An 18,907-nucleotide genomic window follows, 5' to 3' on the forward strand; every position below is an offset into this window, starting at 1 on the left:
ATTGACTCAGTGTTGCTCCTCTGAATTGGTAATGAATAAATCCACCTTATTTCCAAGGATATTGAAAGTTCTTTTATAGACCTTCTTTTGGGGTGAAGCAGGAAGTTTCTGTGCATTTTGTGTAACAGTGAGGCAGATCCCTTAATGTGGGCAACTTCAACAAAACCCCTACAGCATTATTTGATACTTTCTACTCTAAACTGTTGTGAGCTAAAAGTGGTGATATTTTACCATCTATAGTACCTCTTTTCATTTTGCATGAAGTACTTCCTATGCAAAGAACTGCTTGTAAATCAAGCTTTAATGAGCTTTTGGATCACTTGGGATGGTAACTGTCATATAAATGTCATGGTCATATTCGTAGAGGGTTTCCGTAGTTCTACAGAACTAGTGTAGCTATTTAGGTAACTGAAATGGTTTCTAAATTATTAATACTATAGTGGCAGAAGCAATGGTTCAACACTGCAAAGTAGTAGTTTGTGAAAATGAAATTGCCTTTAAAAAACCCAATGTAGCTCATATGAGAGAGCTCTCAGCTAATGCATCTGGAAAGGGGTTAAGTATTTGTATAATTATCCCTACTGAGTAATGATATAATCACCAATTCTGTGGCAGAACAACTGTATGTTTTGGAAAAACAACAGCAAAAATAGTCTGAAATGCTTTATGTTAGGATATAAGGAAATACATATTCCTATTTTATAACTTGTAATTGCAGTGCAGGGCTGAATCCTCATTTAGTTCTTAATATGAAGAAACAATGTTTGTGTCTTAGGTCATTATTTTCTCCCCCCCCTTTCATGTAGGAATTCTGGAAGGCAACAGACTGAAAATGGTAAAGGTTAAAACAATTAATCAGACAATTGGAAATGTTACATACCATGCTGCAGATATGCCAATATGGTGGCAGATTCCTCAATATGTGCTGATTGGATTCAGTGAAATATTTGCAAGTATAGCAGGTAAGAGTCTTTGTGTGGTTTAAAGCTGCTTTCATATCTATCATAAATGATGGATTCTTAGAAAATAAATATTTCCTTCTCAAATCATTATAAATAAGCTCTAATGTTCCCAAATACAATATTATACAATATAACTTAATATAAGTGTCAAAGCAAACTATTGTCTTTCACATTTGAAAATTAGCTTTTATGAGAGTATGTTATCAAGGCTGAATTTCAAGAAGAGCAACACTTACAATATTCATTTGTCATCCAGTTAGCACAAGGTATTTGCAAACAATATAAAACAATATACTCTTCCAACATCGTATTTGAAAGAATAATTTCAATGCAGTATTGTCTCCTCTGAATCTTCTTCTGTTGCAAATAAAATTTGTGCTTTGTAATGCTTTTGGCTTAAAGCTGAGCTCACCCTTCAGAAAGACAATCAGTAAGTGGGAACACCTTTCTGAGGGGAAAAAGGAAGAAATAAGCCATCTTTGGAAAGGCTTATTGCCAGCTTAAATTCATGTTACTTGACTTTTTACATCTCTAATTGAGTGTTACATAACTCCTCTCTAAAGTTTTTTGGTGAGATAAGTTTTTTCTGTAGTTGTTTTAGTACTTCAGTGTGACACTGGGCAAACTGAAGCACTGTTCAAATCCTCCCTTTCCTGAACAAATGCAAGAAAACTTAGATTTCTTAATACTCTTCTGTGTGATGCAGTGAACAGCTGTGTGATCATATTGATTTATTTTTTTTTTTTTTTAAACTGAAAGTGAAGTGGGAGGAGAGGGTGAAGAGGACTATAAAATCTTATTTTCTGCTCTGTTTCATATACATGCAGGGCTCATTAGAGGAGGAAAGCACACGCAACATATCTCTTGTCATTGTGGTATGCCTAACACTTGTTTACTTGTAGTTAAACGAGTGAAAATCTACTGTGAATCTCTTAGCACAGTGTTTCTGTATCTAGTGCTTGGAAGCAATGCTTGGTTAGCAGTAACAGAAACCTTTCATGATCATAGAAGTAGCTATTCTGATACTACTTAGAGATTTGCAGAGCTTCCTGATGTAATATACTGGAACTCTTCCAGAGTCTTGATTTTAAAAATCATTTAGTATTTGCTTAACTATAGTTAGTTATTAATGTGTTGAGAGTATTGAACTTTGAATATCGTCAGTTCAAACTGGCATTCCTTATAGCTCTTTTTCTTTGATTCCTTAGGACAGCATTTCTTGGTTTCATTTCTCCTGCAGGAGGTTACTTTCATTCCTCACACTGGGCAAGTACAGTGGGTTAAAATGAGATTCTCTAATTCTGTAAGCTCTTGCTGGCGGTAGCCCCAGCTGTCACATGGCCCATTTGTTCCCCTCTTAGTGGAACAGAGAACCTCCACTCCACCAGGTTTCTGGTTACACATGTTCTACTCTCATCACAGTTGTTAGGAAATAAAACAAGGTGGTTGGATTGCTCAGCAAGTAAAAGTGTGGGCTTGGTTTCCTTTCCTATCTAAGGAAACAAAAAAAAAAAGCTCTGAGCTTCTCTACCAGCTGTCTGGCCTGTGATTTCGTGTGATGGGAAGAGTCAGACATATCTATCACATATTAAACTCCACCTTAGTTATTTAGTATGTTGGAGGAATTATTTTGTGATATGGCTTTGCCTTGTGTGTATTTGTAGTTTTGTGATATGCATTCAAATGCATTACTAGCGTCCTCTTTCCTTTCTGGTGAACGGTAGGCTGATGTCTCCCACCAGATTGGTCTTGGGAGTGTCCCATTTACAATGTGAATGCAGTTAGCTCTCTGCTTGCACATAGCATGTACCTGGAAACCAGCATCTCACACAAACTGTCTAATGATAGTAAACATAAGATTTGGACATAAGGGTCTTAACTGGATTGCACCAACTGCAGTCTAGTTCTTCATTTCTTGTTCTGCAGTAGTCAGTATTGTATATGAATGGGTAAGTGCCAAATGGCTGAAGGTTTGAGGTAAGAATCTGATCTCTGATAAAGGTCTCTGGTTTCCACCACTCTCCACCCCCTGCCAGTGATGTATAGACAAGTCATTGAATTAATTTGTTTCAGTAAACACCTATCATTCGTTCATTATCCTTAAAAAATAAAGAGATATCTTTAGATAGATTTATCTTTAAAGATAGAGGGGGTAGTTCATGATCTCTAAAGCACATTATGACTCAAGATGCTACACACTTTAGATTCTTCAATAGATAGTATGCTTTAGCAGTGCAGTCAACACATATCCTTTAACAGAGGATATGTATTTTAGTTTCTCTGTCGGGCACTGTTACTAGTTCATAGGTGTTTGCAAGGAGAATATGACAAACCTGTCTGCAGGTTGTGGAAGGGTCAAGGACTTGATGCAGTTCCTGCTTGTTGAACCCCAAATCAAGGGTTGGTTTTTATTTTTTCAGCTGCTTTAGTGGACTTCTCCATGAGAAGTGTTTAAGGCTCTCACTATTCTAGGTGAACACTGCTGTTATGTATTTGCTGGCTCTGTACCAGGAGTTTTTTAATTTCAAAACCTGTTGGCCAATGATAGGAAATGCAAATGCTTCTCTTTTTCATTAAACCAGCCATTCTATGCAGATCTTAATTGCTTTATTATTCTTTCATTTGATTTGTTTTACAAAGCTTTTTCTTACCTGCTTTCTGATTATTATCTAAACTGAATTCTTAGTATCTTTAAGCATGCCTCTCAAGACCTCGGAGTATACTTTAACAAGTTGATACTAAAAAGTTGATAAAGGTATCTGTTGTGCTATGAAATTCAGCTTCAAAATAAGCAAAGTGTTAATGGTAACAAAACTACAGTAATTTGGAAATGTTTATCGTCAATAAAAAGGGACTAAATATCACTTGTTTACTGCAAGCCTAAGCATATTCTTATTAAGCCACATTAGTTACACTTGAGGTACCTTCTTTAAAAAGATGACACACATTGCATTAATCTTTTGTATTTTTCTGTCAATCCTCTTAAAGGATCCTTATTTAACTGGGAATTGTAATCACACATGACAACACCAACTGGAGGGTTTCATTGCAAAACTGCTTGTTTGAGGTAGCATGAAATCATTATCAATGGCTGCCAGCAGGCAAAAATAGCTCTGATGGCAAAGAAAAGATTTTATGTTCCTTTTGCCAGATTAAATATTAGGGTTGCTGGAAACATTATTCAGGTTTAGAAACGTGCCTTATTTTGTTGCAAAAAGTGCATAGTGTTACACCCATTCTGGTTTGGTTTTGTGTCTTAAGATCTTTTTCTAGCAGTAACATTTGCATCCAGTAGATGTGTGAAATAAGAGAAGAAATGGGCCAGATCCTTTTATGTGATACACTTGAGATAACGTGTACAGACTGTATAAAAGCCTGATGACCAAAACATGACTGATCCTTTGGAGACTTGGGGCAGCTGTGGTAGCTTAACAAGAGGTTAAATACCAAGTTACTGTGTCTGGAAAGTAGTAGACTTGTTTTTTTCTTTAAGTGAGGTTAGCCTTGAAAAATCTGCATTGTTAGATTAGTGGCAAAGCTTAGAAAGAAAACCTTGAGTTTTTAATTCCCCAAATAAGTGTAGTTTTGCCCTCCCCCATGTTCCGTTTGCAGATGTCTCTCCATCACTGTAGCGATTCTCTTGTTATGGTTTGAATTTACAGGAACCCACACAACTGAGTTGCATGAAGAATGTTTCAGTTCCCTTCTAGAATCACAGGCAGGTTGCTGTTGGCCCATGATAACATGTTTTGCAAAAGAGAAGAGAAGCAGGGTGTTGGTTATCGGAGATTTCTCAGGTGTCAGTGCAGAATAAGTGAGAACATAGTTCCGTTTCTTTTAGAAGAACAAAGCTCCTCCCTCATAACAGGCACTATCTTGAAATGTCAGGCCTTTTCTTAGAAGGAAATGCTACTGTATTTCTATTAAACTCTGTCTGGAGTAGTAGAAGTCAAATACTAGTAATGATGTAGATAAAGCATACTTTTATTATGCAAGACATAAGGTTTGTGCCATTTTCAGGTCTATAATGCTCTCTTTGGCAAGAAAAATGATTATGGGGTAGCATTAATTTTCAGTATGAAGCAGACTGTTTTGAAACAAGCATTTCACCTGTCAGAAAAGGCTCTGCAAAGAATGTGTATGATTGTCTCTTGCGAATAATCCCATTTGAGTTTTGACAGGAGTATTACTCTAAGAAGGAGAGTTAATCATGGGCATTAGTCTTTGCAAGGCAGAGCCTAACCCAGTGCGTTCTGTTGGTACTCAAATTCAGTAGCTCAGATTTTTCACATTGATGTCACTGGTCTGTTTTTCTTGGTTTTCTTGGTTGAAATTTGAATAAGGACAATTTAATGTTGAAGTCCCATATCTACAAGCCTTAAAAAGAACAGGGTAGCGAGCAATGAGCTTGGAGAGTTCTACAGGGAAATTAAATTAAAACTAATTGCTGCTTTTCCAGCTATGTTTAATTTCTGTCTGCACATTCAGAGATACAGACACTGAGTCTGTGAGAAATAAATGCTTGTGGTCAATGCAAGAGTGACCTTTCAATTCCTGAGTACTTTGTTCTCAGCAGGGGATGTCGTGTGCTTTGTAAATACTGCACATCATATGGGCAGTATAGAAATAAGTGAAATGGGGAACATGGAATTTGCCAGGTTAGAGTTAGTGTCATGAATCTGAGGATAGTTTTGGATGGGGAAAAAAGAATATGTTGCCTCAGAAGATTTTTTTGATTTTACACATCTAATAAAATCAAAGTGAATGTCTTAAATGTTGTCTGCTTAAGAGGTTGATACACTGATGACCTTTAACAGGGTTCATAAAACAATTAGAGGGGATTGATAGGGATTCACTACCTCAATTCCCTGTCTCCTGATATCCAAGGTTGGTTTTAGGTCATTAACATACCACAAGTAGTATACAGCTGCAATTTCTGTGGCATTAAATGAGAACAAGTCACTATCATTTCTTAGATCTTCTAATAGCATTTTTTATCTTTTAATACAGGTCTAGAATTTGCATATTCAGCTGCTCCCAAATCTATGCAGAGTGCCATCATGGGGCTGTTTTTTTTCTTCTCGGGGATTGGATCATTTGTTGGCTCTGGCTTGTTGGCGCTAGTGTCTATTAAAGAAATTGGCTGGATGAGTAATCACACAGACTTTGGTAAGTTATTTTCAGTGGATTCATAGTCTATCAAGTAGAAGGCTTCCTTCACAAGCAGTTAAGCATCAAGCGTGTGGAACTGTTGAGTCTTGGCACAGTGCTTATTAAAAAATAAATAAATTTACTATTTTGTTAAAGATAAAATTTCATTTTACATATAAGTGTGAAGTAATTGTGACTATGCCAAATGCCACATTGCCCTCATGAAAGCATGGGAAAGATGCATAAAGTATTTTGCCTTGGTAAGGCCTGTCAATTACCTGCTCAGCTGTTACTGCATCTCATCACTAGAAATGACTTAGAAACTTTTGTATTTTAGTAAAAAATACTTAATATCTGTGTGGAAGAAGAATATATTTGATAGAATATAGGACAAGGGGTAACAGGTTAAAACTTAAACAGGGGAAGTTTAGATTAGATCTAAAGGGGAAATTCTTTCCTGTTAGGGTGGTGAGGCACTGGAATGGGTTGCCCAGGGAGGTTGAGAATGCTCCATCCCTGGCAGTGTTCAAGGCCAGGTTGGACAAAGTCTTGGGTGAGATGCTTTAGTGTGAGGTGTCCCTGCCCATGGCAGGGAGGTTGGAACTAGATGATCTTAAGGTCCTTTCCAACCCTAACTGTTCTATGATTCTAGAAAGTCCTGAAATTACTTTCTGCAGTTATAGGGAGTAAAATGTATCCATCTCTCTTAGTGATTATTCAGCTTCCTAGTTTCAGGAGACTTCATCAAACTTACCATGAGGTCATTCTGTCTGCTAGCTATTTGTAGTCTTAAAAAAGTCCAATCTGCTTTGTATTGCCAGTTAAAGTTAAAAATAATTATTGGCACCAGTAGGTGGCACCTCGGGAATTCCAGAAAAATCCCATCCTCATTGGGCTAATTAGTTCCAACAGAAGGAGTGTGAAAAGTTCTTAAAATGTATGCTAGACCTATTGTATATACAGGGCTTAAAAGTGCAGCCGAAGCTTGCTTTAAATCTGTCATGAGAGAATTTGCCATTTAAACCCAGTTTGCATGCTGCCACAAAGTAAAGTTGTCTGGAACAGTACACATGCCTCAAATTGTCATCTTTTGTTTGTATGTTACTCTTTAAGAAAACCTGCAAAAGGTCACAGGTAGCCTTAACTTTATGGAAGTGCCCTCACCAAATGAAAATCACATAGAGACTTTTTTTCCCAAATTCCCAGTCAATTCCAAAATCAGAGGAGCATCTTTTTCTGCAATTCTGTATAGATAATTCAGTTAATAAGGGCTCAATAGGAGGCTAGAATTTCATACAAATTAATAAGTGTGATACTTGTTGCTTTTTTAGCCTTTTGCCTTTGTTTTCTGAAGCAACCTAAGAGAAGACAGTACCGAATGTTTTCTCTATAAGATATTTAGATTGTGGTAAATATATCCAGATTTGGCTAGAGCTGGAAGATGTTACCTTTCATGACTTGCTGGTCATCTGTTTTGAGTAAGCTCAGTGGATTGTCCTTTGGACAGCTGTCAGAACTGGACATTTCTCCCTTCAAAAGTGCAAAGACTCGGCATACAATCGAGCCCTCTCAGCAGCTATATTCATCTGGCTCAAGGCTGAAGAACTCAGTGGGTGATTTTGATCTGTAGTATCCATAGTAGCTACTGGTTTAACTGTTAATCACTAATTTTTCATTTGGTAGAACATTATTGAAAGTTATCAAATTCAGTTTATATACTGGGCATGATGTGCTGTGGTATGGAACACCCCTTTGGCTAGTTTGGATCAGGTCTCCTGTCTCTGCTTCCTCCCCGCTTCCTGTGCCCATCCTCACTGGCAGAGCATGAGATTGAAAAAGTCCTTGATCAGAGCAAACATTACTTAGCAACAACTAAAAACATTGGGTGTGTTATCAGCATCCTTCTCAAGCTAAAGTCAAAAACACAGCACTGCACCAGCTAGTAAGAAGAACAACAACTGCTACAGCTGAACCCAGGACACATTAGATGCTGTATAATAACTATAGTCACATGCACCAAGTTTCTGCTTTTTATACTAACTTGTGATACCATATGAGAGGTAACTGCCTGCCTCACCTCTGCTGAGAAAGTTCACTCTCTGCTGGCACTGCTGTGTTGGTTGCTGCCATTGAAATGACTGTTATTTCTCTGACAAAAACTGAGATTGCATGGGCTTAATATCCCATCCCATAAAGGATAATTACTACTCTTTAAACGCGTCTGCTATTGAGATGGAGATTCACGTGTATATTGTATTTTAAATGTCAAGGAAAGACTGTTTAATTTTACTGCGTTTTATTATAAGTTCATTTAATTGGATCTTAAGTTTCAGTAATTAAAGTAATTTAATCTTAACAGTTATAGGCATGCTGCATGAACAGCTTGTTAGGATCGATGTATACTTCACTGTTTTTACTCTAACCTTTTTGATAATCATAATGGTCCAACTGGCTGTGGCTTATGTGCATGTTGGAAATGAGCCACAATACATTGTTCTTGGAAGTACAGCAATAGTTAATGCATATTGCCTAATAGGGGAATAATATTTTAGCAATGAGCTTTCTTAATTTAACATTATTTAATCCGGTACAAATCACTGTAACAACTTTGAGGGAGTGTCAAAGGTGAATTGAGCCAAAAAAAAAGCCATGTATGTTTTCATGAATTGTAAACTTTGTCCTAAAAAAAGGCTTAGACATCTGAGTAATCACTTTCTTTATATCTACAGAGTTGCCAAACTTTTTTCCCTTCAAAAACATTCATCTTTTTCTTCTTATTTTATCTTTGAGTTAGCAGAGAAGGGAGGTACAGGCCTCCAGATGCAGAAAGGCCATATAGTAGGGGTGAAAAGGGTGCTGGAGGAGACTCTAGTATACATAGTACAAAAAAAGAAATCATATATTTACCTGTTTCAGTTAAACTGTAAAACATGAAATACTTCCTTTTTTGTCTTCATTAAAGCTGTATCGCAGCACTGTTTTCTCCAGGCTCCTTAAAAGCACATCTAGAAAAGATGGTAAAGGCTTTACATTACTAACGTCTATCAGTGTAATTTTGCTTCCATCTTGGATCCAGAGCTTTATTTACAGCAATTTTTTTCTAGTCCATTTGGCCATGGCACAGGGATGTTTTCTTTCTTTCTGCACTTGAAATCGGGCATCTCCTCAAAAATTGAGGAGTGATCTTTACTGCTTACCATTATGAAGTAAATCATACATGAAAATACACACTGAGGTTTATCTGAAGTCAAGGCATTGCAAGTTTGCAGCATAAGAAACCAGACTTAAAAACATGACGGAGGGGGAAGAAAGATTATTAACCTCTTAGCCCTTAAAATTGTTGACTTTCATGAAGCATGCCCACTGTTGTATGTATGTAGTCTTTGTTTGCACAAAGGTCTTACAGTGGTAGGAGAAGCTTCCAGCTATTTATTGTAAGAAATACTGCAGTAACAGCATATCAGCGTCTTCAGGGACACTGCCTGGTTTGAGGCATTGAAGCACAAATGCAAGCAATCCTTGTACTGTGCACATCTTCCTCAGAAGGTCCATCTTTTGCTCTGGATAATTAAAAATTAAACTGTGCTGCCAGATGGAGATGTGATTTGGTTTGGTTTTGCCAGAAGTCTTCACTAGTTAGGCTTGAAGGGAGTGACATTTTAATTCATGTAATCTGTATCAATCTTTTTCTTTCTAGGTAATATTAATGGCTGCCAATTAAACTATTACTTTTTTTTGCTGGCTGCTATCCAAGGAGCAACCCTCTTGCTTTTCCTTATTGTTTCTGTGAAATATGATCACCAAAAAACAAAGATTAATGAAGTGGCTGCCAATGGGAGGATCTGATACCTGTTACAGAGCAGACTATTACAGCAGCTCACGGTGAAGTGGCAGTGCACCCTACGTCTGCAATATCAAGGTTTTCTCCAGTGAGACTCTTACTAGACTTGCATGTTACAAGAGTTCTCTCCCTTGCCCCCCTCTCATGTAATGTCAGTAAGTGCCTTATGTTGGCGGGGCTGGTTTCTTGCACTACTACTATGTCCTGGCAGAGGACAAATACAGATCTCGGAAGTGTATTTACTCTAGCCTAGGCATTCAAGTTGCTCTTTGTTAATCGTGAGATTACTAAACTCCTGGAAGCCAGGACACTTACAATGGAAATGGAGTAGAAGGATTCATGATATGAATTTTTCCTGACTGAAAAACTCTGCTTAGTGAAGAAGAGTGGATCTAGAGTAAATGCTCAAGAGTCTCAAGCCTACATTTGAGGACACAAGAAAGAAAGCGTTTTAATAAACCTCAAGAAGTGGTTACAAGAATAAGTTTTCAATCCTGAGAGTCATTTTTGGAGGAGAAACAGGGACAAATTAAGTTGCAGATTAAAAAGAAATTAAGTTTTATAATTGACCTTTCACTGGCAGTGTCTCAAGGATTTAAGTCCAAACTTGCAGTCGCAATATCCAATACTGAAGCCTGAATTATATGTCACAGTAGCTTGTCATATAACTGGCTGTGACTTTTGGTGCACAATGAAACACTTGTTTGGACTGAAATGGTTTTACTTCAGAAATACTTTTATTTTTTGGAGCTGCAGTAGATGTATTAGGATAATATGGAAACAAACATCTTTTGAAAAACCCTGTTCAATCTAATGCTGTTATTTCCCTAAGGAATATATAAATATTTTCAGAAGAAAACAGATTGAATTCTCAGAAGATGAATACACAGTAACAATTTAGAAGCCTTTCAGCCAGTTCTTCAGTCTTGTGTCTTTCTTCTAGCTAACATGCTACAGGGTTTGTATCCTTCAGCAACACATTCCTATAGCAGAGCAAATGGTTTTTATGTTCAGCCTCCTGAATTTTAATGATTCTAACAATTGTAGTTAAGATTGTGTGCAGATGGTATGGATGATACAGGGAATTATGCAGAAAGAAAATAAAAACTCAACTTTTTATTAACGTGTTGAATTTTTATCATTTCCTTTGTCTGCATTTATGTTGTTAAAATATCCTGGTTTTGTACATGGACATCTTTTTAATGAGTTTACAAAATAAAATGAAGTTCCATGCTGTGACTTTTGACCTTTTGTTTCTAGGGGGATAAAATTACATTACAATTATTTACTTCTTTAGCCTTTATTTCCTAAATATATAGTGGAATGCTATTAGATTTGTAAGTGTACACTGGCATCCTATTAGTTTTGTCAGATAACTTAGCTGAATGCAAGCTGTCCTGTCTTTACCAAGGTAAATCAGTGTAGATGCTATTTAGAGATTGCATTTTTTCAGTTATTCCAGTTTTAAATCATACTATATAAAGAAGTAAGTAAGTAGTATCTCATATGAGGAAAAGCTGATTTCCTTTTCTAACTTTAAGAGCTCCATCTGCTATATTTCTGGAGTATTCCATTTATATCCAGCTAAAAATATTAAGATTGTATAAGCTGCATAAGGAACATACAGGGACAAAATAATTTCTATGTATGCTTTTTCAATCAGGCACTTACGATACAGGGATGAATCTGTAGTGTTTCATGTTTATTTAATTCACTTCTAAGGCATATATAATCACATGAGGGAATTGGGTTGTGTCCATAAAGTTATTCTACTTAGTTGTATAAAGATCTTGCTTTTAAAAGCATCCTTGCCTTAGCAGGAAGGAACCTCCAGGAGTAATTTTGCTTCTGGTCTTAGAAGTTACCACCTCTGGTCCCTGTTTACTTATCCCTGTTGTGGTAACTGAACTTAATTTATTGCACTATTCCCCCCCCCCCCAAGATCCAACATTTTTCAGCAAAATTAATAGATTTTCCATCTGAGCTGTGTCTGCCTATTATAGTTAAAAGTGAATTTAATGAAGAATGGAGAGTAATCTGCACATGACTGCAAGAAATGAGGTGTCTAACAGCAGCCGTGGCAGTCTGTGCAGGCAAACTTTAGTGAAACTATTAAAGGAAAAAACTAATACTCTGTTAGTCCACTCAACATTTGGGCAAGTATCTTTTACCCTGTTACAAGCATACAGTAAATGTCTGTATGTTTCTGTTGGTGGTTCTAACACTCTGGAGATGAGACAGCACATGCAACCAGTTGTATAACTTTTCTTTGGAACGACATGGCTGAGCTCCAGGCACAAGCAGTTATGACCATTTACGAAGATTAATCTGACACTTGCATCAAAAGGATAAGGCGTTTTTGTGACTCAAAGGCTTGGCGGATTCTTCTTCCTTGTCTTGTCTTTTAGTGTTTCTGCTCCAGTCACAGAAATAGGACTAATCAATTAACTTTGTGACTGAGCACTGCACCTTATTGATAAAATACCTTGAAGTGTATAGGTTGAATTTAGTTACATTCACTTCCTAAGATTGTTCCAGTGTAACAGAATGTTGTGACAGGAGTCACCCCACTGGACATTTCACCCCACTGTCTTTCCAGGCATGTTAAATTCAAAACACACAGTGGAAAGGAAGTACTCGTCACCTGAGAGCAGGTATCTGATTCAAATTCATTACTTTTAGTCATAAAGAATTATGACGAAAATAAGTGTGTACCTTACAAAGCCTATGCCAGCTATAATCTAATCATGCATGAAGATCAGATGCCTGGGTCCCTGTGTTTCATTTGAGATTGTAAGGTGGAGGCATTATTTGTGTAATTGCAGATCTTTCAAGAGTACAGCAAACCCTGGCTTCTCATGCCTTTGTGGCTACAGCCTGTACTGAATAGCCCTCCTCAGAAAAAGGGAGGCTTTTTCATTTATTCTGCTTATGTAAATCTCCAGAGTGAGTTTAATTACTTTAGTTGAGGCATCCATCAGTATTTCCCTTAGAAGTCTGTAGTCAACTCTGTAAGTCTTTTTTGTTTTGTTTGGGTGTTTTGGGTTTTTCACCCAAAGTTGCTCAGGGCTGACACTTGTCACACAAGGATTCAGCTTAACAATAAACCTGTATTAAAAGATGCATGGAGTTCTTAACATTTTGCGTGTGTTTTTAAATTGCTTTTTGAAAAATGGTATCCTAGTGATTTTGGTTATGTGCAGGGCAAGTTAAGCTACTGCAGACAAGCCCTCTGGGGAAACAGACTACAATGCTTTCCATCTGAACAGTCAATAGTTTGAGATGCAGATTCATTTCTGAGGAAGCAGAGAATTTGTAGACAAAACTCAGTGCTGCTGGAGGAATAATGCACGTACCTGAGAGCATGGCACCTGCCGGCCTTCCAGAACAGCGATGTAACTGCAGTGAAAGAACAGAGAGGAGAACTAAGGTCAGAAGCTACACAACAATAAGGATGTAAATAGACACTTTGCTCCAAGTAGCACTAAGTTCAGAACAGCGATAAACAGTACTTTCAGTCAACGTTGTCTAGTGACAGCTCATGCAAGGTGGCTGTTGGCTGTTTTTTCATGTCATACACACAGCCTGGTTTAATAGGCATCTCCATATTGGAATTAACTGTTCCATTACAGTATTCACAACATAGGTTTTGTTCTGTAAGTCAGTGGAAAGAAGAGTTGTCAAAACCTAGTTACATAGTAATTGGATTACAGTGCTTTGCAAACGAGCCTTACGACATGACTAGTGATCTCTAACCTACAGTCTGTTGGACTTAGAAGATCATAAAAAGGGATGAAAAACTTTACATTTTTACAAGAATGGAATTGGAAATTAGTTACAATCCGTCCCACTAACTTCAGTCTGCCAGTGGCTGTAGTAATGCTTGAAAAAGGAGGTAAAATAACCTAGCATATTGAGGAATTATCAGAATGGAAGAAATAGAAAGTTTAAGTGGCTGCTTTATACCCTGAGTGATGAAAATTTGATTTTGTTTCCATTCTTTGATTCTATACTCCCTTATATGTATTTTTTTTTCATCTTTCTTAAACATGCTTTCTTTATCAGGACATTCTCCTACAGTAAATTCAAAATATGTACATAACATTAACTAATGCCCTTTAGTGGAAGAGCTGTGACTGCATTTGCCATAGACAGTCCTGAGCTAGCTAGATACAGACGAAGAGCTACAGCACAGGTTGGTACAGGTGAACCTTGGCTGGCTTTGTGGCTGCAGAGCAGATAACAGTACATGTTATCAGCATCCAAACAGCAGTCTTAGGTCTAGTCTGTGCAAACTACAGGCACTTTGAGACTGCAGGGTAGACACTTCAGGGCTGTACTCCTCCTCTGCTGCACAGCTACCATATTTGACCGGTAAGATTTCTCATCCCCCTTACTAAGAAGCATTAGCTATGAGACTCAGTGATACAACCGAGTCCATAGATCACTTTTGGCAGGGAACAGAACACTTTACTGAACAAGGAAAAACAAGGTAAATATTGCTTAGGCTTTTGAAGATAGAACTTCAAACAGATAACATGTTTCTGAAAGCTGTGAGACAGACATGACTATTTCTCCACATCTAATGCTGTACATCATAATCCCTACCTATCCCATCACCTTTTCAAGAATAGTTTTCTCTGAACTCTCAGGAGACCCCAAGGTCTGTCTGCTGTAGCTGTGGAAACCAGTCAATACCATGTATCAACACAAAATGACTAGCGTATTTAAACAGTGATAACTATTAACTTGATCATAATGACAAGTGACTGCTAGGCAAAGATGCTATAAACTGCTAGTCTGCAAACTAAACATCTGTGAAGAGCAGTGCTCTCCTCAGAGGATGAAGGGGCTTGAGGGAGAAGATGCTAAGGGCTGCTGTATAGCCCCAGGGTTTAGGCAAATTGCTATGCCGACAGTGCAATAATTAAAACGCGGGGAAGGATTGCCACTAATTAATTTCACATTTTAGAACTTAAAGTGATCCAGAATTAAAGCACAACTTCCTAATGCTGTCTAGCAAATCAATACCCTGCGCAGGAAAATCTGGATTAAGGACCTACAGTGAAGTAATTAAAATGACACGTTGGTAGACGTTGAAGCGAGCTTTCATCCTGCTTGTAGCTAGGCAGAGGATAATGCAATTGCAGTAATTCTGGAGCCAAGGAACAGGAGTGAGATCCTAGCAACTCCTGGTGAAGAGCAACTTTACATTGAAATCCTTGGTTTTTCCTTTGGAGGATGTCCCAAGCATTTGGTGAGCTCTGTCCCCTCAGTTCCTGACACTGCCACCTCTGGGGAGAAGGGTGGTGGTCAGAAAACACAATGCAGTCTGTCAAAAGATGGTGTCAAGCATCCTTCATGGCCTGTTACAACAGAACCTGTACTTCCCTTTCTGGCTTTGTCCATACATTTGGGAGAGGTGCTTTTTTCTGTTGCATTAGAAAATTACCTGAAGGCGGGGGATGAGTGCAGAGCACTGTCTTGGCTATCTTATTTGGAGGCTTAAAAAGTAAAGCTGTGCTAATAACACATTTCTATTAGTGAAATTATAGTTATTTCTTTTAAATGACTATTCCAATGTAACAATGTCAGCGAAGCTCCTTGACAGCTTGATGACTTAGTATGCTTTCACAATAACAAATACACCCGACATTGAGCACTTGGCTGGATAAATGCAAATGCCCTCATTGACTTCAGCAAATCCCAGTATTGCTCTTATGTTAAGCATCAGCAATTTTTCTGCTTGTTTCTTAAGACATTACTGATGATAACCTCCATATTGTCTAAATATCTGTCAGCTCATTACAATTAAAAGAAATGTGGGTTTTGGTAAGAGTCGCAAAATTTCCTAGAGTTTTGATGCAGAATTTAGTACTGTATCAGAAGTCACTGATGAAAGGAATTCAATTAACTTACTTTACAGAAATCACTGATGTGGGTTTCTGCTCTCTACCCATCAGCTGGCACTGCCCTTGGAAGCAGTACAGTGTTAGGGCAGGCAGTTTATGACTAAAGGTAATAGCCTGGGTTTGAGACTAGAGTTCCTGGGATAAAGCAGGGAGTGCGCCCTTCCCCTTCTCTTCCAAGTAATTAGAGAGTTCTCTGATTGGACAAGCGATCCTCTGGGTGGGCTCCGTTTGTAGGGTTAGTTGGAACAAGACCCTAGGATAGCCATTTGGGCTCACTCAGACAAATGCTTTTTGTTTGTTTGGCATCTTGTGCAAATATGTTTTGAGACATCTGTCCTGAAGCGTAAAAACCTGACGAAGGTATTTCAAAAGGTTGAATTTCTGAAGGCCTGAAACCCTGCAGACTGGTCTGGATGAAATAAGCTGCTTGTGTATTTCATCTGTTTTGCATAGAAAAGAAGCTTCTAGATGCTGCAGCCTTCAGTTTAAGAGCTGATAAATTTAATCTTGATTCATCTAGAACTGAGTTCAAAACAACCCAAATGTTTCTGTGTAAAAGCCTGAAGGACTAAAGGGAATCATAGAATCATGGAATAGTTAGGGCTGGAAGCAGATGATTACTGTCAAACAGCAGACATTTCACCTCAAAGGCATAACTGAAACGGAACCAGGTGTTCCTCTGCTTGTAAATACAGCACAAGGAAAATTCCTTAAAATGGCAGAAAAAAAGGTAAAACAAAAGCAGCAGAGGCGATCTCTGCTGGAACCCAAGCTTTTACAACAGCATACTTAATTAAAAGGTGAGTGGCTTTAAAATTAATGAGTATTACTGCATCTTCTGCGTTTGTCACTGTTGCTGCATTAAAGTCCTTTGGAGATACTTCCACAGGGCTGCACTGCAAAAGGTGCACAAATGACTGGCCATGCTTTGGTTTAGTTTAAATTGGTGCTACCAATGAGGTATAATCCTGCAGTGGCTGTGTTACACTATTAGTTATACTGCCTTCTCTTACTGCTGTAGATTACACAACTCCTTGTTATGGTAATTATTTATGTAGAGTCTCGGCAACACAGATCATAAAAATAACTCTATTCCAATATAGAACCTTAGCTTTGTAAGTTACATAGTGATGGGAATCAGAGGCCATTGGGTTATACCTCTGCTCTGTCCCATCCTTCAAAGGGCAAACTACAATGAAAAATTACTTAGGAGGTTGTTTGGATATGACGCTGCAGAGGTTCTCTGTGACAATTTAGCAGTAGAGCTGAGCACAGTACTCAAATCAATGCCTGAAGACCTCGTCTAAATCAGACTAGAAGAAAGAAGTAGAGGGAGTAGTCCTGAAAGATGGAGTAGGAGATTGTGCTGGGGACTGCCTACAATGGCCAGTATCTAGGCACACATATAGAGGATTAGTCTGGCAGTAGCTGTTTTATGTTAACTCCTCCTATTGATACTTATTCCGTATGGACTACCAGTTTTACAAGTTTTAAACTGGATTAATTTAAATGAGGAAAGCATTCTGGTATAAATTTAATTGAGAAAAGCATTTTAGTATGAAGGAGAGAAGGAGAACTTAGAGCTACCTCTGTCAACCCGGTGATCACCAACTGAGCCCCTGCTAATTGCATTTTAATCTCCCAATTGTGAAACAATGTAACTGAACACAAACTTTTCCCTTGCACTACAAGTATTCTTTTCACTGCATCCAATCACATGGAGGACAGGCTGAGAGCCCTCCTGTAACTACTGACAAGAGCTCAACAGACAGGTAGTAACCTGCTTTGTGCTGCAGTTCAGTCTTGCCTCTGAACTGAAAGGGTCAATGTAGCAAGTGAGTACACCAGAAAATAAGCAAAACCATGAATTTTAAAGCACTTCTGCAGTCTAGGGAAACCAAACAGCTGCCAGAAGTCTAGAGAAGCACTCAAGTTCTGTTTCGATAGACTTGAATTGCGGTAGTTTAACCTTTATAACTCTCCCCTCTTTGCTGTCTTTGGTAGCCCACACTTCAGTTGGGTAGTGGTTTAATATCATTTGCAGCTACTAATGTAGCCCAGGAACAGTGGAGGGCAATGGGCAAAGCCTGTCAGTGATGCTATTGCAGGTTTTAAGAAGTCTAATAATTTCCAAAATCATATTATGCATGTCCACAATGCTCATCATTGCTAAATTGCAGCTTATCAAATCTGATGATCTCTGAGTTATGAAATCATTCTACGTGACCCAAAACTGTCCCAAATCAATATAAAAGCATGAAGTCCTACGACAATTTAAAATAGCTTCACAAAGGGCTCATATTGCTGAAACACTTCACATATTTGTATAAGGATGTCAAGCTGGAATGTGGTCAAAAAGCCTTTTGAAGTGAAAGCAGAAAACATCAAAACACACTCCAAAGCCTGAGAAAAGCACTTGGAATAGCTTGAAAAAATAATTTCAGCTCATCTTCAGCTTGAAGCTTTCTGAAGCAGAAGCCTGTTGTTGATGCAGTTAAAGCAAGACATTTATCCCCTATGGATGTGACAGGCCAGGTCCTGATCCTGCAAACAAGCGTTTGCTTAACTTTTACAGGAGGGGTACTTGTGACCCCAAAGCCCACGTTTGGGGCTTCCTAGATGCTGCCACCTTAATCAGTTCTTTCAACAAGCCTCAGATGTTAGTGGGAGTTCATGTCCACAATCAGTGTTATCTGACCAACACAGTGAACCCAGCTGAGCAGGGAAGAAGTAGTGCTCTCAAGCACCAAGCAGTGCAGTCCAGTATCTCCTTCTGCTGTACTAGAAAGAGACAGGACATAAACTGAAGATTCTACATTGTCTTAACTCTTACAAATTTCCACACTCAAGACAGCAGCTGGCTGTCAGTGGAGGTTTATCTGCTCTTAGCTATCACTGGAATATGCGGTCTTAACTACGTATGCCCATGCACGTAGCGTGCCTGCCTGCACGTACACCAGAGATTTTCTAAGACATTTCACATGGTTTCTCAGCAGTTAATGTTTGCAGAATCCAGCAGCCTGATTTTCATGTTTTTGGAA

The 18,907-nt window shown here is 38.3% G+C and overlaps 1 protein-coding gene across 2 annotated transcripts in view; it reads left to right on the top strand.

The window, feature by feature from the left end:
• SLC15A4 (solute carrier family 15 member 4) overlaps positions 1 to 11,193 on the top strand; it is a 30,420-nt gene extending 19,227 nt beyond the window's left edge. The window contains exons 6-8 of one of the 2 annotated variants that reach the window (XM_062631610.1): positions 807 to 962; positions 5,973 to 6,131; positions 9,811 to 11,193. In XM_062631610.1, the coding sequence (XP_062487594.1) occupies positions 807 to 962; positions 5,973 to 6,131; positions 9,811 to 9,959 (464 nt within the window). In that variant the 3' untranslated portion in view covers positions 9,960 to 11,193. The remainder of the gene's footprint in view (positions 1 to 806; positions 963 to 5,972; positions 6,132 to 9,810) is intronic. The other variant, XM_062631611.1, reaches the window with a different exon arrangement.
• Positions 11,194 to 18,907: the final 7,714 nt, after the last annotated feature.

The sequence above is a fragment of the Pezoporus occidentalis genome, unplaced genomic scaffold (assembly GCF_034315485.1).
Source record: "Pezoporus occidentalis ecotype Australia unplaced genomic scaffold, CSIRO_AGI_Poc_V1 ctg37, whole genome shotgun sequence".
Taxonomy (NCBI): Eukaryota; Metazoa; Chordata; class Aves; order Psittaciformes; family Psittacidae; genus Pezoporus; species Pezoporus occidentalis.